The sequence below is a fragment of the Heptranchias perlo genome, chromosome 43 (genome assembly GCF_035084215.1).
Source record: "Heptranchias perlo isolate sHepPer1 chromosome 43, sHepPer1.hap1, whole genome shotgun sequence".
NCBI classification, from domain to species: domain Eukaryota; kingdom Metazoa; phylum Chordata; class Chondrichthyes; order Hexanchiformes; family Hexanchidae; genus Heptranchias; species Heptranchias perlo.
Genome location: NC_090367.1, coordinates 3,877,696 through 3,903,198, shown reverse-complemented (window position 1 = coordinate 3,903,198; position 25,503 = coordinate 3,877,696). Strand labels below are relative to the sequence as shown.

The following is a 25,503-nucleotide window of genomic DNA, read 5'->3' as shown; positions in this document are numbered from 1 at the left end:
TTAGATCGGATTAATTTACATATCGAAATTTTAATTATAACAAGTTAATTGTTGCAGTTTCCGCATGACAGTCAAAGCAGTTTGGTTGTAAAGCCAGTCCTGACTCACTGGATACCCAGGAGTGAGTTACAGGCTGGAATCTAATCGAGGGGTTCGGGGGATTTATATATAGAATAACAGATACCCGGGAGTGAGTTACAGGCTGGAATCTAATCGAGGGGTTTGGGGGGTTTATATATAGAATAACAGATACCCGGGAGTGAGTTACAGACTGAAATCTAATCGAGGGGTTTCGGGGGGGGTTTATATATAGAATAACAGATACCCGGGAGTGAGTTACAGACTGGAATCTAATCGAGGGGTTCGGGGGGTTTATATATAGAATAACAGATACCCGGGAGTGAGTTACAGGCTGGAATCTAATCGAGGGCTTCGGGGGGTTTATATATAGAATAACAGATACCCGGGAGTGAGTTACAGACTGGAATCTAATCGAAGGGTTCGGGGGGTTTATATATAGAATAACAGATACCCGGGAGTGAGTTACAGACTGGAATCTAATCGAGGGGTTCGGGGGGTTTATATATAGAATAACAGATACCCGGGAGTGAGTTACAGGCTGGAATCTAATCGAGGGGTTCGGGGGGTTTATATATAGAATAACAGATACCCGGGAGTGAGTTACAGGCTGGAATCTAATCGAAGGGTTCGGGGGGTTTATATATAGAATAACAGATACCCGGGAGTGAGTTACAGGCTGGAATCTAATCGAGGGGTTCGGGGGGGTTTATATATAGAATAACAGATACCCGGGAGTGAGTTACAGACTGGAATCTAATCGAGGGGTTCGGGGGGGTTTATATATAGAATAACAGATACCCGGGAGTGAGTTACAGACTGGAATCTAATCGAGGGGTTCGAGGGGATTATATTGTTGAATTCACTGGGAATAATCTTGTGCTCACTCGGCTGAAGACCGCTGTCCCAGTATTTAAGGAGACCAATGATTATCCCAGGGAGTCCCTGCCTGACCTGTACTGATCTCGATGAGGGTTAAATTTCTTTGTGTACCAGAATCTGTCCAGAAGATCTCAGCCAGTCGGCACGGCCCAGGAGCCGGTAAAGATTCTGAAATCAAAGGTTTGAAAGTGGAAATGGAGAGACCACAGAAAAAACTCACAGGAAGTGTAAAACCAACCGATCAGGGTCCGTCTGTACCTGCCCTGGGAGTGTTTGACGGGACAGTGTAGAGGGAGCTTTACTCTGTATCTAACCCGTGCTGTACCTGCCCTGGGAGTGTTTGATGGGACAGTGTAGAGGGAGCTTTACTCTGTATCTAACCCGTGCTGTACCTGCCCAGGGAGTGTTTGACGGGACAGTGTAGAGGGAGCTTTACTCTGTATCGAACCCTGTACCTGCCCTGGGAGTGTTTGACGGGAGAGTGTAGAGGGAGCTTTACTCTGTATCTAATCCTGTACCTGCCCTGGGAGTGTTTGACGGGACAGTGTAGAGGGAGCTTTACTCTGTATCTAACCCGTGCTGTACCTGCCCTGGGAGTGTTTGATGGGACAGTGTAGAGGGAGCTTTACTCTGTATCTAACCCGTGCTGTACCTGCCCTGGGAGTGTTTGACGGGACAGTGTAGAGGGAGCTTTACTCTGTATCTAACCCGTGCTGTACCTGCCCCGGGAGTGTTTGACGGGACAGTGTAGAGGGAGCTTTACTCTGTATCTAACCCGTGCTGTACCTGCCCTGGGAGTGTTTGACGGGACAGTGTAGAGGGAGCTTTACTCTGTATCTAACCCGTGCTGTACCTGCCCTGGGAGTGTTTGACGGGACAGTGTAGAGGGAGCTTTACTCTGTATCTAACCCCATCTGTACCTGCCCTGGGAGTGTTTGATGGGACAGTGTACAGGGAGCTTTACTCTGTATCTAACCCTGTACCTGCCCTGGGAGTGTTTGACGGGACAGTGTAGAGGGAGCTTTACTCTGTATCTAACCCTGTACCTGCCCTGGGAGTGTTTGATGGGACAGTGTAGAGGGAGCTTTACTCTGTATCTAACCCTGTACCTGCCCTGGGAGTGTTTGACGGGACGGTGTAGAGGGAGCTTTACTCTGTATCTAACCCTGTACCTGCCCTGGGAGTGTTTGACGGGATGGTGTGGAGGGAACTTTACACCTTGTAACATTCCATTGGACCACACTCACTGGGAGGCTCCGTCCTCCTCGAGCCCACGCCCTCCGGATTTCTCCTCTTTCTAGCCCTTGTCCTCTTTCACCTGCCGTCCACTGCCAGCCCTCTCCCTCCTGGAACCCCCTCTTTCTGGTTGTCCCCGACCTCCGACCCTCCTGGACCTGAGCTCCAAGGACTCACTTGTCGGATTGTTATTTTTTTCAGACAACCAACTGGAGAATGACCAGATGAAGAGGAAGAGAGAGGAAGAGAACAGTCTGGTGAGGTCCCTGGAGAAACAGCTGAAGGCACTCAAACAGGAGATGGAGGCCGTTTATAAGGTAGTGTCTCCCGACAGTCCCTCAGTGCGGGCAGTTCATGCTCAGCCCAACATCCCACCTCCTCCCCAATCTTCATCTTTTCAACAGGACCTGGTACTTCCAGGTCTGTCGAAATGTCACACGGACGAACTGGTCAGTGCTGCGTTCTGGAGGGACCACGTTATTGAGAAGATTCTTGAGTCTTCCTTACTTGCAACCCTCAATCCCTCCTTCTCCCCACGCCCCTCAATCCCTCACTCCCACCTCCCCGCGCCCCTCAATCCCTCACTCCCACCTCCCCACCATGTCCCTCAATCCCTCACTCCCACCTCCCCACCTTCTCTCCATGTCCCTCATCCCCCTTCTCCCCATGTCCCCACCTTCTCTCCATGTCCCTCAACCCCCCCCTCTCCCCATATCCCCACCTTCTCTCCATGTCCCTCAACCCCCCCCTCTCCCCATATCCCCACCTTCTCTCCATGTCCCTCAACCCCACTTCTCCCCATATCCCCACCTTCTCTCCATGTCCCTCAACCCCCCCCTCTCCCCATATCCCCACCTTCTCTCCATGTCCCTCAACCCCCCCCTCTCCCCATATCCCCACCTTCTCTCCATGTCCCTCAACCCCCCCCTCTCCCCATATCCCCACCTTCTCTCCATGTCCCTCATCCCCCTTCTCCCCTTCTCCCCACCTTCTCTCCATTTCCCTCAAATCCTTCTCTCTCCACAAACAAGCCCCATGACCCCATTTACATCTAATTGCCCCTTGACCCCTTCAGCGTCCTCCCTGGCAACCAATTCCACTACTTGATACCCCTGTGGGTGAGAACGAGTTTCTCCGACATCCCTTCCTGCCCCTAACTCCCTCACTTTCACCTGGGCTCTCAGCGCTGGGATCCTGCTGTGCGATAGACTCTCTATTTACTGTGCGCAGTGACATGCTCCCTCTCTCACTCCCTCTCCCTTCCTCCCTCCCTCTCTCCCTTCCACACTCAATCTCCCTCTCTCCCCTTCTCCTCCTCTCACTCTCTTTCTCTCAGTCCCTCCCCCCCCTTACTCTCTTTCTCTCTCGTTCACTCTCTCTCTCTCTCGTTCACTCTCTCTCTCGTTCACTCTCTCTCCCTCTCTCTCGTTCACTCTCTCCCTCTCTCTCGTTCACTCTCTCTCCCTCTCTCTCGTTCACTCTCTCTCCCTCTCTCTCGTTCACTCTCTCTCCCTCTCTCTCGTTCACTCTCTCTCCCTCTCTCTCGTTCACTCTCTCTCCCTCTCTCTCGTTCACTCTCTCTCCCTCTCTCTCGTTCACTCTCTCTCCCTCTCTCTCGTTCACTCACTCTCCCTCTCTCTCGTTCACTCTCTCTCTCCCTCTCTCTCGTTCACTCTCTCTCCCTCTCTCTCGTTCACTCTCTCTCTCCCTCCCTCTCGTTCACTCTCTCTCTCCCTCTCTCTCGTTCATGCTCTCTCTCCCTCTCTCTCGTTCACTCTCTCTCTCCCTCTCTCTCGTTCACTCTCTCTCCCTCTCTCTCGTTCACTCTCTCTCTCCCTCCCTCTCGTTCACTCTCTCTCTCCCTCCCTCTCGTTCACTCTCTCTCTCCCTCTCTCTCGTTCACTCTCTCTCTCCCTCTCTCTCGTTCACTCTCTCTCTCCCTCTCTCTCGTTCACTCTCTCTCTCCCTCTCTCTCGTTCACTCTCTCCCTCCCTCTCGTTCACTCACTCTCTCCCTCCCTCTCGTTCACTCTCTCTCTCCCTCCCTCTCGTTCACTCTCTCTCTCTCTCTCTCTCTCGTTCACTCTCTCTCTCTCTCTCTCTCGTTCACTCTCTCTCTCTCGTTCTCTCTCTCCCTCTCTCTCTCGTTCACTCTCTCTCTCCCTCTCTCTCGTTCACTCTCTCTCTCCCTCCCTCTCGTTCACTCTCTCTCTCCCTCCCTCTCGTTCACTCTCTCTCTCTCTCTCTCTCTCTCTCGTTCACTCTCTCTCTCTCTCTCTCTCGTTCACTCTCTCGTTCCAGGATCTGGCCGAGGCCCGGCAGCAGCTGACCGCTTGGAGCCGCGAGCTGCGGGAGGAGCAGGCCAAAAGCCAGCGGGCAGTGCAGGAGGTCCAGGACGGGGATGAGCGATACTCCCAGCTCCGCTCGCAGAAGCAGAAGCTGACCCGGGAGCTGAGGGACCGGGAGGAGGAGATGGAGGTGGTGATGGGGAAAGTGGAGAGCCTGCGGCAGGAGCTGAAGAGCAAGAAGGAGGTGAGATGGAACGAGTGGCCCCAGGGCAACTGGGTGCTGGGATTGATCCAGGGGAAGGATTGGGAGTGAAGGGGGAGTGGCATTCGAGAGTCTCTCTGCACCCCCTGGTGGATTTACCACCCTGATGATTGGAACATCCCAAGGATCTGATATTGGGGGGGGTCTGCTGAGCGACTGTGGAAGGCCTCACATCGTTTGGCCTCTACCCCATTGGCCTTCCGAGTAAAGCTTGTAGGTAAACCTGTGCCAGGAGTTCAATCTGAGGTGTCAGATGGTCGTGGGTTCGAGCCCCCACTCCAGAGACTTGAGCCCCATAATCCAGGCCGACACTCCCGGTGCCGGTACTGAGGGAGCGCCGCACTGTTTCGGATGAGACGCTAAATCAAGGCCCCGTCTGCCCCTCTCAGGTGGACGTAAAAGATCCCACGGCCGCTACTGGAAGAAGAGCAGGGGGGAGTTCTCCCCGGTGCCATGAGGCCAATATTTATCCCTCAACCAACATCACTTAAAAAAAAACAGATGATCTGGTCTTTATCACGTTGCTGTTTGTGGGATCTTGCTGTGCGCAAATTGGCTGCTGCGTTTCCTAAATTACAACAGTGACTACACTTCAAAAAAAGTACTTCATTGGCTGTAAAGTGCTTTGGGACATCCTGAGGTGAAGTGGAGGAAATTGGAAGATGGAGTGAGATTGTGGGTGAAATCCTTGGGGATTCTGTCATCGACTGGGCCAGGACCTACTCCGTTAATGGTAGGGCATTGGGGAGAGTTATAGAACAAAGAGATCTAGGAGTACAGGTTCATAGCTCCTTGAAAGTGGAGTCACAGGTGGATAGGGTGGTGAAGAAGGCATTCAGCATGCTTGGTTTCATTGGTCAGAACATTGAATACAGGAGTTGGGATGTCTTGTTGAAGTTGTACAAGACATTAGTAAGGCCACACTTGGAGTACTGTGTACAGTTCTGGTCACCCTACTATAGAAAGGATATTATTAAACTAGAAAGAGTGCAGAAAAGATTTACTAGGATGCTACCGGGACTTGATGGTTTGACTTATAGGGAGAGGTTGGATAGACTGGGACTTTTTTCCCTGGAGAGTAGGAGGTTAAGGGGTGATCTTATAGAAGTTTATAAAATAATGAGGGGCATAGATAAGGTAGATAGTCAAAATCTTTTCCCAAAGGTAGGGGAGTCTATAACGAGGGGACATAGATTTAAGGTGAGAGGGGAGAGATACAAAAGGGTCCAGAGGGGCAATTTTTTCACTCAAAGGGTGGTGAGTGTCTGGAACGAGCTGCCAGAGGCAGTAGTAGAGGCGGGTACAATTTTGTCTTTTAAAAAGCATTTGGACAGTTACATGGGGAAGATGGGTATAGAGGGATATGGGCCAAGTGCAGGCAATTGGGACTAGCTTAGTGGTATAAACTGGGCGACATGGACATGTTGGGCCGAAGGGCCTGTTTCCATGTTGTAAACTTCTATGATTCTATGATTCCATGACTGCCGGGAATGCGGGGTTAGTCGCCCTGGGGAAAGGAGGGTCGGTGAATTGCGGGCCGACCGCGGCCGTTTCTTTTGGTGCCGGTGTCTGATTTGATCCGTTGAATTTGCAGCTGGAAGCGAAGGTGGAGGAGACGGCGAGGCAGCGCGAACTGTGGGAGCGGAGTGAGCAGAGGAGGAGGCAGCTGGAGGAGGAGGTGGAGAGACTGAAGGTGAGGGGAGCCTGTGTCCTGTACAGTCCGATCCCCTCCCTCGGGAGGCGAGCGCACGGGTCCAGCCCAGAAAGAAAGAATTTAATTTCTCACTAATCAACCCAATGCTTCCACAGTATTTTGCTTGTTAAAGACAAATAGCCTCCTCCCTGTTTCCCCCCTCCTCCCTCTTTCCCCCCCTCCTCCCTCTTTCCCCCCCTCCTCCCTCTTTTCCCCCCTCCTCCCTCTTTCCCCCCCGCCTCCCTCTTTCCCCCCTCCTCCCTCTTTCCCCCCCTCCTCCCTCTTTCCCCCCCTCCTCCCCCTTTGCCCCCCTCCTCCCCCTTTGCCCCCCTCCTCCCCCTTTGCCCCCCTCCCCTCTTTCACCCCCTCCCCTCTTTCCCCCCCTCCTCCCTCTTTTCCCCCCTCCCCCCTCTTTTCCCCCCTCCCCCCTCTTTTCCCCCCCTCCCTCCCCTCTTTTTCCTCCCCCCCCTCCCTCCCCTCTTTCTCCCCCCTCCCTCCCCTCTTTTTCCTCCCCCCCCTCCCTCCCCTCTTTCTCCCCCCTCCCTCCCCCCTTTTTCCCCCCTCCTCCCCTTTTTTCCCCCGCCCGCTCCGTACCCCAACACCGTGCCCCGGGTAGACTGATCGGGTGCTCTGTTGTGCAGCTAACGCAGGTCGGAGGGGCCCCGGGTGGGAGTGGCAGCCAGCACACCCAGGAACTGGCCAAGGTGAAGGCGGATCTGGAGAAGAAAGTCCTGATGCACGAGGAGGAGCTGTCGAGGCGGGAGAGCGCGCACACGGCCGCCATGAAGAACCTACGCATGCAGCTGGCGGACACCAAGATCCAGCAACGCCAGCTGGAGAATGAGCTGTCGGCCCGTCGGGACAGGCTGGAGAAAGCACGGAGCGAAAGGTGAGGCGCAGGTTGCCTGCTGGGAATTGGGGAATGGCCTGCTGGGAATTGGGGAATGGCCTGCTGGGAATCGGAGCCCTACCTGCTGGGAATCGGAGTATTGGCCTGCTGGGAATTGGTGCCCTGCCTGCTGGGAATCGGAGTATTGGCCTGCTGGGAATCGGAGTATTGGCCTGCTGGGAATCGGAGTATTGGCCTGCTGGGACTTGGTGAATGCCTGCTGGGACTTGGTGAATGCCTGCTGGGAATCGGAGTATTGGCCTGCTGGGACTTGGTGAATGCCTGCTGGGACTTGGTGAATGCCTGCTGGGAATCGGAGTATTGGCCTGCTGGGACTTGGTGCCCTGCCTGCTGGGAATCGGAGTATTGGCCTGCTGGGACTTGGTGCCCTGCCTGCTGGGACTTGGTGCCCTGCCTGCTGGGACTTGGTGCCCTGCCTGCTGGGACTTGGTGCCCTGCCTGCTGGGACTTGGTGCCCTGCCTGCTGGGACTTGGTGCCCTGCCTGCTGGGACTTGGTGCCCTGCCTGCTGGGACTTGGTGCCCTGCCTGCTGGGAATCGGAGTATTGGCCTGCTGGGAATCGGAGTATTGGCCTGCTGGGAATCGGAGCCCTGCCTGCTGGGAATCGGAGTATTGGCCTGCTGGGAATCGGAGTATTGGCCTGCTGGGACTTGGTGCCCTGCCTGCTGGGAATCGGAGTATTGGCTGCTGGGAATCGGAGCCCTGCCCGCTGGGTCCCGTGTAGAACGGGAGATCGCGGGGAGGTGGGGGGAGGGTGCGGTGGGGCTGCTGGATACACTGGTGTAGAGGACAGTTGAGTCCAGAGCTCCCGGTTGGGAGCAAGGAGTCCACCGTGGCACAGCACTAGCTAACCGCCCGCCCTGTCTGACGTCCGCAGGCGCCTGGAGCAGGAGGAAGCCCTGATGGAGCTGAGGACGGAGCACGAGCAGGAGAAGAATTTGCTGAAGGCGGAGAACCTGAAGCTGAGCGTGGAGCTGGAGCCGGTGAATGGCCTGCGTCTTCGCTCTCGCACGGGGCGTTAGTGAGCGTGAACACAGGGCGCAGCTTATATACCTGCGGAGTGTCCAGTGTTTGCAGGAGGGAGGTTCCCGCAGTGGCGTCGGAGGGGGAGGGCGCTGAGAGACCTGGGGGAGCGGAGTGATGAAGGAAATGCAGTGGATCTTGTGTATATGGACTAACAAACGGCATTTGATAAAGTGCCACATGGGAGGCTTGTGGATGAAATAAAGGCTCATGGGAAGGTGGGAAACATGGATGGGAACAGAGGGCGATGGTTAGTTCTTGAACTGGAGGGATGGAAAGAGCAGGTATTCCCCCCCCCCCCAGGGCTCAGCGTTGGGACTATTGCTAAATACTTTGAAACGATTTGGACAGGGGAATGGGACTAAGGCGAGAGCTCTTTCAGGGAGAGGGGCACGGGCGATGGGTCGAATGGCCTTTCTTGTGTGCTGTAAAAGTCTGGATACTGGTTTAAAATGCCAGTCCGGCTGAGTTTAGATCTTGGTGGGCCGAGTGGGGCCCCACCCGGAGCACTGGGTACCCGCCCTGGTCAACGAGGCACTGGGAGACCATCCAGGCCTGGGGCAGTGTGGAGGAGAGGGTCGAGGCTCCGGCCCAGTGTCACAGGCAGAGTTTTACGGAACGACCGGTTGAATTGGGGGCTGCTCCGCCTTGAAAAATTGGGGCCTTTATGGGAGACAGAAAAGGAAAGATTTGCATTTATATAGCGCCTTTCCCCACCTCGGGACGTTGGAAAGTGCTTTACAGCCAATGAAGTACTTTTTTTGAAGTGTAGTCACTGTTGTAATGTCGGAAATGCGGCAGCCAATTTGCGCACAGCAAGATCCCACAAACAGCAATGTGATAAATGACCAGATCATCTATTTTTTTAGTGATGTTGGTTGAGGGGTAAATACTGGCCCCAGGACATCAGGGAGAACTCCCTCTGCTCTTCTTCCAATTGGATCATTTACATCCACCTGAGAGGGCCTCGGTTTAACGTCTCATCCGAAAGACGGCACCTCCGACAGTGCAGCACTCCCTCAGTACTGGCACTGGGAGTGTCGGCCTGGATTATGGGCTCAAGTCTCTGGAGTGGGGGCTCGAACCCATGACCTCCTGACTCGGGCAAGAGAGAGAGAGAGAGAGAGACACCCACTGAGTCATGGCCGACTCCCTTAATGGGACAGGGTCTTTGTATTGAGGGGAGAATGAGAAGATGGGAGAAAGGATTTCACATCCAGGTCTAACTTGTGACCTCTGGCTTCCCGCAGCTCATGGAACAGCTGGCCAAGTTGCAGTCCACCAACAAACATCTGGAGGTGCAGCAGCAGGCACTGCAGAGCAGGGCAGAGTCGGTAACTCAGTGGGACAGCCAGGTCTCGGAAATCGTCCAATGGTAAGGGTTTTTGGGAGCAGCAATCCCGCGGGACTGGGAGGGCGAGGGGAGGAAGGGGACACAGGAACAGGAGGAGGCCATTCAGCCCCTCGAGCCTGTTCCGCCACTCAATGAGATCATTGCTGATCTGTGACCTAACTCCATCTACCCCGCCCCTTGGTTAACAAAAATCTCACATTTAAAATTAACAATTGAGTTAGCATCAGCTGCCATTTGCGGAAGAGAGTTCCAAACTACTCCCACCCTTTGTGTGTCGATGTGTTTCCTAACTTCACTCCTGAAAGTCCTGGCTCTAATTTTCAGGCCATGTCCCCTAGTCCTGGACTCCCCAACCAGCAGAAATAGTTTCTCTCTATCTACCCTATCTGTTCCCCTTAATATCTTGAATACTTTGAACAAATCGCCCCTTAATCTTCTAAATTCCAGGGAATACAACCCTAGTTTGTGTAATCTATCCTCGTAATTTAACCCTTGGAGTCCGGGTATCATTCTGGTAAATCTACACTGCGCTCCCTCCAAGGCCAATATATCCTTCCTGAGGTGCGGTGCCCAGAACTGAACACAGTATCTCCAGGTGCATAAATTCTACCCCCTTGTATTCTCGTCCTCTGGATATAAAGGCCAGCGTTCCATTGGCCTTTTTGATTATTTTCTGTACCTGTCCATGACATTTTAATGATCTATGTACATGGACCCCTCAGTCTCTTTGGACTTCCACTGTTTCGAGCTTTTCACCATTTAGAAAGTACTCTGATCTCTCCTTTTTAGGTCCAAAGTGGATGACCTCACACTTGCCCACAGTGAAATCCATTTGCCACAGTTTTGCCCATTCACTGAATCTATTAATCCCTCTCTGTCATTTTATGCTTCCATCCACACTGCGTGTGATGCTGAGGCCCGAGCTTTACTCCGCTGACCTGGAGCCTGGGCTCTGGGCCCTCTCCTGCTCTGCGTGGGGCTCAGTCCCACACTGGACGAGATCGGCAAACTCAGACCAAGCCAGGGCTGGACCAGTCCTGGTTTCCCGTTTTCTCCCCACTGAACCACTGGGAGCTGTGAACAGAGGGTGATGGATGCCTGTGTTGACAGGGTGAGCGATGAGAAGGAAGCTCGAGGGTATCTCCAGTCACTGGCCACCAAGATGACGGAGGAACTGGACTCCCTGAAAAGTTTGAGCGGGAATGTGAAGTCTGTGGTAAGGCCTTGTGGGTCCTGGCTCTTCTGTGCCTGATTGTCCTGGGAATGAGGTGTGGTCATCTGGTCGAGTCCTCGGGCGGGAGCGAGGGATGCGGGGAGCGGGCGGGAGCGAGGGATGAGTGAGGGATGCGGGGAGCGGGCGGGGAGCGAGGGATGAGTGAGGGATGCGGGGAGCGGGCGGGAGCGAGGGACGCGGGAGCGAGGGATGTGGCGAGGGAGGTGGGAGCGAGGGATGCGGGGAGCGGGGCGGGAGTGAGGGATACGGGGAGTAGGTGGGGAGGCGGGAGTGAGGGATACGGGGAGAAGGTGGGGAGGCGGGAGTGAGAGGATACGGGGAGCAGGCGAGAGTGAGGGATACGGGGAGCGGGCGGGAGTGAGGGATACGGGGAGCGGGTGGGAGTGAGGGATACGGGGAGCAGGCGGGAGTGAGGGATACGGGGAGCGGGCGGGAGTGAGGGATACGGGGAGAAGGTGGGGAGGTGGGAGTGAGGGATACGGGGAGAAGGTGGGGAGGTGGGAGTGAGGGATACGGGAAGGTGGGGAGGTGGGAGTGAGGGATACGGGGAGAAGGTGGGGAGGCGGGAGTGAGGGATACGGGGAGAAGGTGGGGAGGCGGAGTGAGGGATACGGGGAGAAGGTGGGGAGGTGGGAGTGAGGGATACGGGGAGAAGGTGGGGAGGTGGGAGTGAGGGATACGGGGAGAAGGTGGGGAGGCGGGAGTGAGGGATACGGGGAGAAGGTGGGGAGGTGGGAGTGAGGGATACGGGGAGAAGGTGGGGAGGTGGGAGTGAGGGATACGGGGAGAAGGTGGGGAGGCGGGAGTGAGGGATACGGGGAGAAGGTGGGGAGGCGGGAGTGAGGGATACGGGGAGTAGGTGGGGAGGTGGGAGTGAGGGATACGGGGAGAAGGTGGGGAGGTGGGAGTGAGGGATACGGGGAGAAGGTGGGGAGGTGGGAGTGAGGGATACGGGGAGAAGGTGGGGAGGTGGGAGTGAGGGATACGGGGAGAAGGTGGGGAGGTGGGAGTGAGGGATACGGGGAGTAGGTGGGGAGGTGGGAGTGAGGGATACGGGGAGAAGGTGGGGAGGTGGGAGTGAGGGATACGGGGAGAAGGTGGGGAGGTGGGAGTGAGGGATACGGGGAGAAGGTGGGGAGGTGGGAGTGAGGGATACGGGGAGAAGGTGGGGAGGCGGGAGTGAGGGATACGGGGAGAAGATGGGGAGGTGGGAGTGAGGGATATGGGGAGAAGGTGGGAGGCGGGAGTGAGGGATACGGGGAGAAGGTGGGGAGGCGGGAGTGAGGGATACGGGGAGAAGGTGGGGAGGCGGGAGTGAGGGATATGGGGAGAAGGTGGGGAGGCGGGAGTGAGGGATACGGGGAGAAGGTGGGGAGGCGGGAGTGAGGGATACGGGGAGAAGGTGGGGAGGTGGGAGTGAGGGATACGGGGAGAAGGTGGGGAGGTGGGAGTGAGGGATACGGGGAGAAGGTGGGGAGGTGGGAGTGAGGGATACGGGGAGAAGGTGTGGAGGCGGGAGTGAGGGATACGGGGAGAAGATGGGGAGGTGGGAGTGAGGGATACGGGGAGAAGGTGGGGAGGCGGGAGTGAGGGATACGGGGAGAAGGTGGGGAGGCGGGAGTGAGGGATACGGGGAGAAGGTGGGGAGGTGGGAGTGAGGGATACGGGGAGAAGGTGGGGAGGCGGGAGTGAGGGATACGGGGAGAAGGTGGGGAGGTGGGAGTGAGGGATACGGGGAGAAGGTGGGGAGGTGGGAGTGAGGGATACGGGGAGAAGGTGGGGAGGTGGGAGTGAGGGATACGGGGAGAAGGTGGGGAGGTGGGAGTGAGGGATACGGGGAGAAGTTAAATAAATGAAGCTTGTGTAGTTGGAGAGATTGTAAACTCTCGGTCTTCTCTGGTGACGCAGGACAAGCCCTGGAAGGCCCGACGTCTTCAGAAACTGGAAGCCTCGGCCAAACTGGAATTGCAGTCGGCGCTGGAAGCAGAGATACGGGCCAAACAATCACTGCAGGAGCAGCTGAACGAAAACAAGGCCACAAATCTGGCCACTGAATGGTAAGGGATCAGCGACCTGCCCCGGGAGTGTTTGACGGGACAGTGTAGAGGGAGCTTTACTCTGTATCTAACCCTGTACCTGCCCTGGGAGTGTTTGACGGGACAGTGTAGAGGGAGCTTTACTCTGTATCTAACCCTGTACCTGCCCTGGGAGTGTTTGATGGGACAGTGGAGAGGGAGCTTTACTCTGTATCTAACCCGTGCTGTACCTGCCCTGGGAGTGTTTGACGGGACAGTGTAGAGGGAGCTTTACTCTGTATCTAACCCGTGCTGTACCTGCCCTGGGAGTGTTTGATGGGACAGTGTAGAGGGAGCTTTACTCTGTATCTAACCCTGTACCTGCCCTGGGAGTGTTTGATGGGACAGTGTAGAGGGAGCTTTACTCTGTATCTAACCCGTGCTGTACCTGCCCTGGGAGTGTTTGATGGGACAGTGTAGAGGGAGCTTTACTCTGTATCTAACCCTGTACCTGCCCTGGGAGTGTTTGACGGGACAGTGTCGAGGGAGCTTTACTCTGTATCTAACCCTGTACCTGCCCTGGGAGTGTTTGATGGGACAGTGTAGAGGGAGCTTTACTCTGTATCTAACCCGTGCTGTACCTGCCCTGGAGTGTTTGATGGGACAGTGTAGAGGGAGCTTTACTCTGTATCTAACCCTGTACCTGCCCCGGGAGTGTTTGATGGGACAGTGTAGAGGGAGCTTTACTCTGTATCTAACCCTGTACCTGCCCTGGGAGTGTTTGACGGGACAGTGTAGAGGGAGCTTTACTCTGTATCTAACCCTGTACCTGCCCTGGGAGTGTTTGATGGGACAGTGTAGAGGGAGCTTTACTCTGTATCTAACCCTGTACCTGCCCTGGGAGTGTTTGATGGGACAGTGTAGAGGGAGCTTTACTCTGTATCTAACCCTGTACCTGCCCTGGGAGTGTTTGATGGGACAGTGTAGAGGGAGCTTTACTCTGTATCTCACCCTGTACCTGCCCTGGGAGTGTTTGATGGGACAGTGTAGAGGGAGCTTTACTCTGTATCTAACCCTGTACCTGCCCTGGGAGTGTTTGATGGGACAGTGTCGAGGGAGCTTTACTCTGTATCTAACCCTGTACCTGCCCTGGGAGTGTTTGATGGGACAGTGTAGAGGGAGCTTTACTCTGTATCTAACCCGTGCTGTACCTGCCCTGGGAGTGTTTGACGGGACAGTGTAGAGGGAGCTTTACTCTGTATCTAACCCGTGCTGTACCTGCCCTGGGAGTGTTTGATGGGACAGTGTAGAGGGAGCTTTACTCTGTATCTAACCCTGTACCTGCCCTGGGAGTGTTTGATGGGACAGTGTAGAGGGAGCTGTGACCCGTTGCCTCTCCCCTGTGTATCCAGACCTGTGATAGCAGCCCCTTACACCCTCTGTAACACTGACCTGACCCGTCTCTGTTCTCTGCAGCAAGTTACAAGAATTGGAGAAGCAGAATGAAGCTCTGAAGATGGAGGTGGAGAAACTGAAGGTGGAGGTGGAGACCAAGGTTCGGGAAGGTAATAAACGCCTCGGGTTTCACCTCGCCTTGGGGAGGGCTCCGAGTGGCTGGAAACTGCCGGAAGCCGCCCGTTGATTGAAGCAGAGACCCTGTTAACGTTGAGGAATGGGTTTGACAGGTCGCTGAAGGAACGGGGGATAACGGGATATGGGAACATGGTGGGAACATGGGATTAGGATTCTGCTCGCCTGGAGGATAAACACCAACACGGCCTGGCCTATGGGGGAGGGGGGTGAGGGCCCTGGTCTGTGGGGGAGGGGGGTGAGGGCCCTGGTCTGTGGGGGAGGGGGGTGAGGGCTCTGGTCTGTGGGGGAGGGGGGTGAGGGCCCTGGTCTGTGGGGGAGGGGGGTGAGGGCTCTGGTCTGTGGGGGAGGGGGGTGAGGGCTCTGGTCTGTGGGGGAGGGGGGTGAGGGCTCTGGTCTGTGGGGGAGGGGGGTGAGGGCCCTGGTCTGTGGGGGTGAGGGCCCCGGTCTATGGGGGAGGGGGTGAGGGCCCTGGTCTACGGGGGAGGGGGTGAGGGCCCCGGTCTATGGGGGAGGGGGTGAGGGCCCCGGTCTATGGGGGAGGGGGTGAGGGCCCCGGTCTATGGGGGAGGGGGTGAGGGCCCTGGTCTATGGGGGAGGGGGGTGAGGGCCCTGGTCTATGGGGGAGGGGGTGAGGGCCCCGGTCTATGGGGGAGGGGGTGAGGGCCCCGGTCTATGGGGGAGGGGGTGAGGGCCCCGGTCTATGGGGGAGGGGGTGAGGGCCCCGGTCTATGGGGGAGGGGGTGAGGGCCCCGGTCTATGGGGGAGGGGGTGAGGGCCCCGGTCTATGGGGGAGGGGGTGAGGGCCCCGGTCTATGGGGGAGGGGGTGAGGGCCCTGGTCTATGGGGGAGGGGGTGAGGGCCCCGGTCTCTGGGGAAGGGGGTGAGGGCCCCGGTCTATGGGGAAGGGGGGCTCGGTCCATGGAGAAGGAGTGTGATCCCCAGGCGGACAATGGATAATATTTATTTCTATAATAATGTAGACATTAACCCGGGATCAAACTTTGACTGTCCCACAGGTTTACCTCAGGATTCTTTCTTCTCATTTCTCTCGGTAAGTAACAGGATGCCAGCGTTTGTAAAGAGACTGTGTTTGAAATCTTCTCCTGCCCCCTGTCCCACACTCACTGACATCGTTAATCTTTCTGCCGTTGTTCCCGTCCCTTTTAAAACCACAGTTAATCGCCCTCCTGCTTAAACCCCCAACCCCCGGATCCCCTCCAATCCCACTCTAACCTCCTCCAGCCCCTACAACCCTCCGAGATCTCTGCGCTCCTCCAATTCTGGCCTCTTGACCATCCCCGATTTCCATCGCCCCGCCATTGGCGGCCGTGCCTTCAGCCACCTGGGCCCTAAGCTCTGGAATTCCCTCCCTAAACCTCTCCGCCTCTCTCTCCTCCTTTAAGACGCTCCTTAAAACCTACCTCTTTGACCAAGCTTTTGGTCACCTGTCCTAATATCTCCTCATGTGGCTCGGTGTCAAATTTAGTCTGATTTACGCTCCTGTGAAGGGCCTTGGGACGTTTTGCGACATTAAAGGCGCTATATAAATGCATCTCATTGTTGTTGTTCGACAGTTCGAGTCGCTGGAATTTTCCAGCACTTCACGGCAGTCTCCGGACATCACGAAGGCTGCGACGAGCGCAGAGCCGGAGTCCGGAGCCCAGAGTCCGGCCCTGAGAGGTGGCGAAGCAGGAGACGTGAGTGTGGCGGGGCCGGCCAGTTCCCCACCTTTGACCTTTGACCACTTCTCTGCTGCTGCTTTGTATCCGCACCTGGAACCTTGCGGCCGGCTTTCACTTTAATCGGACGTCAGGGCCGTGTTTCCGTTTTCCCCGGGCGCACTGAGCTCGCGTTGGTCCAGCCTGGCGTGGCAGCAGAGGGCACGATTGGCCTCACCGCCCTGGGTTAGAGAGGAGGGTTCACAGGCCAGTGGAAAATGTCTGTGCGTGTGTGTGTGTGCGCATACGTTTCCTTTCAATTCATTCTCGGGATGTGGGCGTCGCTGGCGAGGCCGGGCATTTATTACCCATCCCTAATTGCCCTTGAGAAGGTGGTGGTGAGCCGCCTTCTTGAACCGCTGCAGTCCGTGTGGTGAAGGTTCTCCCACAGTGCTGTTAGGAAGGGAGTTCCAGGATTTTGACCCAGCGACGATGAAGGAACGGCCGATATATTTCCAAGTCGGGATGGTGTGTGACTCGGAGGGGAACGTGCAGGTGGTGTTGTTCCCATGTGCCTGCTGCCCTTGTCCTTCTAGGTGGTAGAGGTCGCGGGTTTGGGAGGTGCTGTCGAAGAAGCCTTGGCGAGTTGAGGCAGCGTTCTTTATATGGGTGGGAGTGTTGTATATTCCGACAATGTGGAAAGATGCCCAGGTATGTCCTGCCCACAAAAAGCAGGACGAATCCAACCCGGCCAATTACCGCCCGTCAGCCGACTCTCAACCGTCAGCAGAGTGGCAGAAGGTGTGGTCGACTGTGCTATCCAGCGGCACTTAGTCAGCGATCACCCTGCTCGGGATGGGTTCTGTCAGAAGCACTCGTCTCCAGACCTCATTACAGCCACCTTCTCGAGGGTAAACCAGGCGACACCCACACTCCGAGAATGAATAAAACAAAAGCTCCCCCGCCATTCCAGATGGCGCATTAATTTATTGCGAGGCAGTTGCTGCAGACTGGGTCCAATCTTCCCTTTGCTGATTGTCTTTCTCTCTTTCCCAGTTAAACGCAAAACCGTTGTCTCCAAGAAAGCTGGTAAAGAAACCCACAGGTCCCCCACCGGTCAGCCAGCCCGTGCCCAAGGTAGGGTCTTCAACAGCTGACGCCTGCAACAGTCTAAAACCATTCCAATTTGGGGTATCTTCAGTGAGTTTTGGTATTTGAGGTGAGGGATGTTACTGCTGGAGAATGGGACACTCGCAGGGCAGGTACAGCACGGGTTAGATACAGAGTAAAGCTCCCTCTACACTGTCCTATCAACACTCCCAGGGCAGGTACAGGGTTAGATACAGAGTAAAGCTCCCTCTACACTGTCCCATCAACACTCCCAGGGCAGGTACAGGGTTAGATACAGAGTAAAGCTCCCTCTACACTGTCCCATCAAACACTCCCAGGGCAGGTACAGCACGGGTTAGATACAGAGTAAAGCTCCCTCTACACTGTCCCATCAAACACTCCCAGGGCAGGTACAGGGTTAGATACAGAGTAAAGCTCCCTCTACACTGTCCCATCAAACACTCCCAGGGCAGGTACAGCACGGGTTAGATACAGAGTAAAGCTCCCTCTACACTGTCCCGTCAAACACTCCCAGGGCAGGTACAGGGTTAGATCCAGAGTAAAGCTCCCTCTACACTGTCCCATCAAACACTCCCAGGGCAGGTACAGGGTTAGATCCAGAGTAAAGCTCCCTCTACACTGCTGGTTTCGGGTGATATTTGGGGCTGTATTTCCAGTGTGAACCATGAAGCAGATTGAGACTCCCCGATCCATGGAAGATCTTTAAATCAGGAGAGCGAGACTTTAATCCTTCACTCCTGTGACGGAGTGACAGGGTTGGGAGCCAGGAGTGACGGCTAGTTCATCTGCCCAGAGTTGATTTCTCTCGATTCCTCCTTGGATGGAACTCACTGTTGGTAAACGAGCTTCTGTCTTTAGGGGAAGCTCGATAAACACATGAGGGAGAAAGGAATAGAAGGATAGGGTGATAGGGTGAGATGAAGGGAGGGAGGGAGGAGGCTCGTGTGGAGCATAAACACTGGCATAGACCAGTTGGGCCGAATGGCCTGTTTCTGTGCTGTACATTCGATGTATGTGATTCCCGATCTGTGTAATTTTATCATGATATTTTATGTTGCAGCCCACACCTCACCATTTCAAGCTGAAATCCTTCCACTTCCCCACAAAGTGCATGCGTTGTACATCACTCATGGTGGGCCTGGCACGGCAGGGATTCAGCTGTGAAGGTAAGATCATTGTTCACTGAATCCTGGGTTAGGGGGAGTGTCGAGGGAGCTTTACTCTGTATCTAACTCGTGCTGTACCTGCCCTGGGAGTGTTTGATGGGACAGTGTAGAGGGAGCTTTACTCTGTATCTAACCCGTGCTGTACCTGCCCTGGGAGTGTTTGATGGGACAGTGTAGAGGGAGCTTTACTCTGTATCTAACCCTGTACCTGCCCTGGGAGTGTTTGATGGGACAGTGTCGAGGGAGCTTTACTCTGTATCTAACCCTGTACCTGCCCTGGGAGTGTTTGATGGGACAGTGTAGAGGGAGCTTTACTCTGTATCTAACCCTGTACCTGCCCTGGGAGTGTTTGATGGGACAGTGTAGAGGGAGCTTTACTCTGTATCTAACCCGTGCTGTACCTGCCCTGGGAGTGTTTGATGGGACAGTGTAGAGGGAGCTTTACTCTGTATCTAGCCCGTGCTGTACCTGCCCTGGGAGTGTTTGACGGGACAGTGTAGAGGGAGCTTTACTCTGTATCTAACCCTGTACCTGCCCTGGGAGTGTTTGACGGGACAGTGTAGAGGGAGCTTTACTCTGTATCTAACCCTGTACCTGCCCTGGGAGTGTTTGATGGGACAGTATAGAGGGAGCTTTACTCTGTATCTAACCCTGTACCTGCCCTGGGAGTGTTTGATGGGACAGTGTAGAGGGAGCTTTACTCTGTATCTAACCCTGTACCTGCCCTGGGAGTGTTTGACGGGACAGTGTAGAGGGAGCTTTACTCTGTATCTAACCCTGTACCTGCCCTGGGAGTGTTTGACGGGACAGTGTAGAGGGAGCTTTACTCTGTATCTAACCCTGTACCTGTCCTGGGAGTGTTTGACGGGACAGTATAGAGGGAGCTTTACTCTGTATCTAACCCGTGCTTTATCTACTTCCATCTCCGTAACATCATCGGACTCCGCCTCTGCCTCAGCTCATCTGCTGCTGAAACCCTCATCTGTGTCGTTATCACCTCTAGACTTCACTATTCCAACTCTCCCCTGGCCGGTCTCCCATTTTCCATCCTCTGTAAACTTCAGCTCATCCAAAACTCTGGCCCCCCCCGTATCCTAACTCGCCCCGAGTCCCGTTCACCCCTCACCCCCCCCCTGTGCTCGCTGACCTACATCGGCTCCCGATCCGGGAACACCTCGAATTTAAAATTCTCATTCTTCTTTTCAAATCCCTCCACGGTCCTCGCCCCCTCTCCCTATCTCTGTAACCTCCTCCAGCCCCTACAACCCTCCGAGATCTCCGCGCTCCTCCAATTCTGGCCTCTTGCGCATCCCCGATTTTAATCGCTCCGCCATTGGCGGCCGTGCCTTCAGCTGCCTGGGCCCTAAGCTCTGGAATTCCCTCCCTAAACCTCTCCGCCTCTCTCTCTCCTCCTTTAAGACGCTCCTTAAAACCTCCCTCTTTGACCGAGCTTTTGGTCACCTGTCCTAATATCTCCTCATGTGGCTCGGTGTCAAATTTTGTTTGATAATCGCTCCTGTGAAGGGCCGAGGGACGTTTTACTGTGTTAAAGGCGCTATATAAATGCAGGGTATGTGTTGTTCTGCGTGCTAAGGCTCCTCCCTCACCGCTCTCCCCCTCTCCGCCCTACAGTCTGTACCTTCGTGTGTCACTCCGCCTGCTCTGCTGAGGCACTGATCTGTCCATCGCCGCCCGACCAGATCCGGTCGCTGGGAATTCACCCAATCACAGGATCCGGAACCGCGTTCGAGGGCTTCGTGTCGGTAAGCGATGGGCGGAGGGGGGGGGGGGGGCGGAGGGGGGGGGGGGGCGGAGGGGGGGGGGGGCGGGATACGGGTGTGGGCCGGAGAAGAGGACGCTCGGTCTCGTGTCCAGCACGGCCCCGCTCTGCGTGCTCGTGGGTCTGCTCCCTCTGACCCCCCCCACCCCATCACGGTGCTCTCTCTGATCTCTCGTTCCTGTCCCTCAGGTCCCAAAACCGGCAGGGGTGAAGAAAGGCTGGGAGAAGGCCTACGCTGTCCTCTGCGACTTTAAGATTTTCATCTACGAGACAGCGGAGGGGAGGAGCTCGCAATCCAACGCAGCCATCACCCACGTCGTCGACCTGCGGTACGTCCAGTCGGAGATCGAAGGCCGCAACCTCGCTCCCTTCCCCCTCTCCCCAGGGTCGCTGCCCCCCACCCTCCGCGGGGAAGGCATCAAATCCCTGAGGGGCAGCCCTTGGTTTGACACCAGCAACTCACGGGGGGAGCTTTACACCCCAAAGAGTGACTGAATTGTGTATTGTTACCAGGACAGGAGGCGGGAGTGAGGGGAGAGGGCGGGAGCGGGGGGCCGCGGGGAGAGGGCGGGAGCGGGGGCCGCGGGGCGAGGGCGGGTGGGTAGGTGGAGTTTATGAGGTTGGCATGGGCCAGTTGGGATGTGTGGCCTGTTTTTCAGTGTTCCTCTGTTGCCCTGGGCTTCACTGTGTAATCTCTGGGTGAAGAGTTCGTCATTTGTGTTTCAGGGATGAAGAATTCTCCGTGAGCTCTGTGTTCTCCTCTGACGTGATTCACGCCAACAAAAGGGACGTTCCTTGTATATTCAGGGTGAGTGAGACCATCGAGGGTATCCCATAACCCTTACACTTTAGGGTCACGGGGCAGTGATCAGGAGCAGGAACCCTGGCTGATTCTCCTCTCTCCCTAACCCAGGGGTCACTGGGCAGTGATTCGGAGCGGGAACCCTAGATAATTGGTTTTTTTTCCTGAGTCCAGGGGACTGAGTCCAGTTCTGGCCCCTCCTGTTCCCAGAGCTGAAATCGGCCAAGTCAGTAAAGATCCTCTGAGATTTCCTCTTTTGTAACATCAAATCCCCTGTCCTGCCTGCTCTTTCTCCTCCCTCACATCACCCCACTCTCCTGCTCTATCTCATTCTTCCCCTACGACCCCAAACTCTGGAACTCCTCCCCTCCCTCGGGAACATAGGAACAGGAGGAGGCCATTCAGCCCCTCGAGCCTTTTCCGCCATTCAATTAGATCACGGCTGATCTGTATCTTAACTCCATTTACCCGCCTTGGTTCCGTAACCCTTAATACCCTTACCCAACAAAATCGATCAATCTCAGTTTTGACATTTTCCAATTAACCCCCAGCATCCACAACTTTTTGGGGGAGAGTTTTCCAGATTTCCACCCCCCTTTGTGTGAAGAAGTGCTTCCTGACATCACCCCTGAACGGCCTGGCTCTAATTTTAAGGTTCTGCCCCCCTTGTTCTGGACTCCCCCCACCAGAGGAAATAGTTTCTCTCTATCGACCCTATCAAATCCTTTAATCATTTTAAACGCCTCGATTAAATCACCCCTCAACCTCCTACACTCGAGGGAATACAAGCCTAACCTCGCCTCGTAATTTAACCCTTTTAGCCCCGGTATCATTCTGGTGAATCTGCACTGCACCCCCTCCAAGGCCGATATATCCTTCCCGAGGGGCGGGTCCCAGAACTGAAGGTGGTTCTCCAGATGGGGTCTGACCAGAGATTTATAGAACTGTACTTGTATTTGAAACAATTCACAGAGGGGGGGGGTCACTCGAGCACTAACATGACCCTCATAGACCAGAGGGTCAGAGTGGCACTGTATACTCGAGCTCATCCAAAACTCTGCTGGCCGAATCCTAACTCTCAACAGGTCCCCCTCACCCATCAGCCCTGGGCTCACTGACCTACATTGGCCCCTGGTCCTGCAAACCTCACCAAGGCCAATATATCCTTCAGTCTCTGTTTGCTCCTTTCATGTGAAACCCAAACTTGGCGTCACCAATTCAGCACCATTTCCAAACTTGGCGTCACCAATTCAGCACCATTTCCAAACTTGGCGTCACCAATGCACCATTTCCAAACTTGGCGTCACCAATTCACCATTTCCAAACTTGGCGTCACCAATTCACCATTTCCAAACTTGGCGTCACCAATGCACCATTTCCAAACTTGGCGTCACCAATGCACCATTTCCAAACTTGGCATCACCAATGCACCATTTCCAAACTTGGCGTCACCAATTCAGCACCATTTCCAAACTTGGCGTCACCAATGCACCATTTCCAAACTTGGCATCACCAATGCACCATTTCCAAACTTGGCGTCACCAATGCACCATCTCCAAACTTGGCATCACCAGTGCACCATTTCTAAACTTGGCGTCACCAAGTCAGCATTTCCAAACTTGGCGTCACCAATGCACCATTTCCAAACTTGGCGTCACCAATGCACCATTTCCAAACTTGGCGTCACCAATGCACCATTTCCAAACTTGGCGTCATCAAGGCACCATCTCCAAACTTGGCGTCACCAATGCACCATTTCCAAACTTGGCGTCACCAATGCACCATTTCCAAACTTGGCGTCACCAAGGCACCATTTCCAAACTTGGCGTCACCAAGGCACCATTTCCAAACTTGGCGTCACCAAGGCACCATTTCCAAACTTGGCGTCACCAAGGCACCATTTCCAAACTTGGCGTCACCAAGGCACCATTTCCAAACTTGGCGTCACCAAGGCACCATTTCCAAACTTGGCGTCACCAAGGCACCATTTCCAAACTTGGCGTCACCAAGGCACCATTTCCAAACTTGGCGTCTTGCCCCTGCCCCTTCACCCTCGAGGTTGCCGTGACGACGTTCAGTGCTTCTCCCCCCACCCCGGACTGTCCTGTCTCTGTTTTCTCCGACAGATCACCGCATCCCAGCTGACAGTCCCGAGCACCAAGACCTCCCTCCTGATGCTGGCTGAGAACGAGAGTGAGAAGAAGAAATGGGTGACAGTGCTCAGTGAGCTGGTCTCGATCCGTAAACAGAGCGGCTTCAAACAGCGGTTGGTGCTGAGCGCCAACGAGGCGTACGACAGCGCACTGCCACTAATCCGAAGCACGCAGTCCGCTGCCATCCTGGGTAAGGTCTCTGTCAGCACCATTCGCACGTAGATACAGAGTAAAGCTCCCTCTACACTGTCCCGTCAAACACTCCCAGGGCAGGTACAGGGTTAGATACAGGGTAAAGCTCCCTCTACACTGTCCCATCAAACACTCCCAGGGCAGGTACAGCACGGGTTAGATACAGAGTAAAGCTCCCTCTACACTGTCCCATCAAACACTCCCAGGGCAGGTACAGCATGGGTTAGATACAGAGTAAAGCTCCCTCTACACTGTCCCGTCAAACACTCCCAGGGCAGCTACGAGGTTAGATACAGAGAAAAACTCTCTCTCATTCTCACTCTCACTCAGTCACTGTAGCATTTTCCTGATTCATTTCCTTCTCTCCATTTCAGACCAGGAACGAATCGCCTTGGGTACTGATGTTGGACTCTACCTCATCCATGTGACGCAAAATGGTAAATAATTACTCTCGGAGTTCACTCAGTGAGACAGTCTCCTCGGGGACCTGGTGTAAATGAGTAGAGGGATATGGGGAGAAGGTGGGTGATGGTGGGATTGACTGATATGGGGAGAAGGTGGGACGGTGGGCTCGAGGGATATGGGGAGAAGGCGGGGTGGAGGGGTTTGGGAGAAGGCGGGTTTGGGAGAAGGCGGGGTTGAGGGGTTTGGGAGAAGGCAGGGTTGGGGAGCAGATGGGATTGAGGGATTGGGGAGACGGTGGGATTGAGAGAGACGGGGGATTGAGGGATTGGGGAGAAGGCGGGATCGAGGGATTGGGGAGAAGGCGGGATCGAGGGATTGGGGAGAAGGCGGGATCGAGGGATTGGGGAGAAGGCGGGATCGAGGGATTGGGGAGAAGGCGGGATGGAGGGATTGGGGAGAAGGCGGGATGGAGGGATTGGGGAGAAGGCGGGATGGAGGGATTGGGGAGAAGGCGGGATGGAGGGATTGGGGAGAAGGCGGGATGGAGGGATTGGGGAGAAGGCGGGATCGAGGGATTGGGGAGAAGGCGGGATCGAGGGATTGGGGAAAAGGTGGGATCGAGGGATTGGGGAGAAGGTGGGATTGGGGAGAAGGCGGGATCGAGGGATTGGGGAGAAGGTGGGATCGAGGGATTGGGGAGAAGGCGGGATCGAGGGATTGGGGAGAAGGCGGGGTCGAGGGATTGGGGAGAAGGCGGGGTCGAGGGATTGGGGAGAAGGCGGGGTCGAGGGATTGGGGAGAAGGCGGGGTCGAGGGATTGGGGAGAAGGCGGGATCGAGGGATTGGGGAGAAGGCGGGATCGAGGGATTGGGGAGAAGGTGGGATTGGGGAGAAGGTGGGATTGGGGAGAAGGCGGGATCGAGGGATTGGGGAGAAGGCGGGATCGAGGGATTGGGGAGAAGGCGGGATCGAGGGATTGGTGAGAAGGCGGGATCGAGGGATTGGGGAGAAGGCGGGATCGAGGGATTGGGGAGAAGGCGGGATCGAGGGATTGGGGAGAAGGCGGGATCGAGGGATTGGGGAGAAGGCGGGATCGAGGGATTGGGGAGAAGGCGGGATCGAGGGATTGGGGAGAAGGCGGGATCGAGGGATTGGGGAGAAGGCGGGATCGAGGGATTGGGGAGAAGGCGGGATCGAGGGATTGGGGAGAAGGCGGGGTTGAGAGAGACGGTGGGATTGAGGGATTGGGGAGAAGGTGGGGTGGAGGGATTGGGGAGAAGGCGGGATCGAGGGATTGGGGAGAAGGCGGGATCGAGGGATTGGGGAGAAGGCGGGATCGAGGGATTGGGGAGAAGGCGGGATCGAGGGATTGGGGAGAAGGCGGGATCGAGGGATTGGGGAGAAGGCGGGATCGAGGGATTGGGGAGAAGGCGGGATCGAGGGATTGGGGAGAAGGCGGGATCGAGGGATTGGGGAGAAGGCGGGATCGAGGGATTGGGGAGAAGGCGGGATCGAGGGATTGGGGAGAAGGCGGGATCGAGGGATTGGGGAGAAGGCGGGATCGAGGGATTGGGGAGAAGGCGGGGTTGAGAGAGACGGTGGGGTTGAGGGATTGGGGAGAAGGCGGGGTCGAGGGATTGGGGAGAAGG

At 55.6% G+C, this 25,503-nt stretch overlaps 1 protein-coding gene across 1 annotated transcript in view; it reads left to right on the top strand.

Moving 5' to 3' along the window:
* The window catches only part of LOC137306339 (serine/threonine-protein kinase MRCK alpha-like), a 72,611-nt gene that overhangs the window by 29,723 nt on the left and 17,385 nt on the right, over positions 1–25,503 (top strand). Inside the window, 18 exon segments of the mRNA XM_067975486.1 lie at positions 2,398–2,513; positions 4,497–4,727; positions 6,340–6,438; positions 7,080–7,327; positions 8,226–8,331; positions 9,622–9,746; positions 10,836–10,941; positions 12,868–13,016; positions 14,451–14,539; positions 15,584–15,618; positions 16,142–16,264; positions 17,282–17,362; positions 18,417–18,522; positions 20,155–20,285; positions 20,492–20,631; positions 21,029–21,110; positions 23,231–23,447; positions 23,824–23,886. Coding sequence (XP_067831587.1) covers positions 2,398–2,513; positions 4,497–4,727; positions 6,340–6,438; positions 7,080–7,327; positions 8,226–8,331; positions 9,622–9,746; positions 10,836–10,941; positions 12,868–13,016; positions 14,451–14,539; positions 15,584–15,618; positions 16,142–16,264; positions 17,282–17,362; positions 18,417–18,522; positions 20,155–20,285; positions 20,492–20,631; positions 21,029–21,110; positions 23,231–23,447; positions 23,824–23,886 — 2,247 coding nt within the window.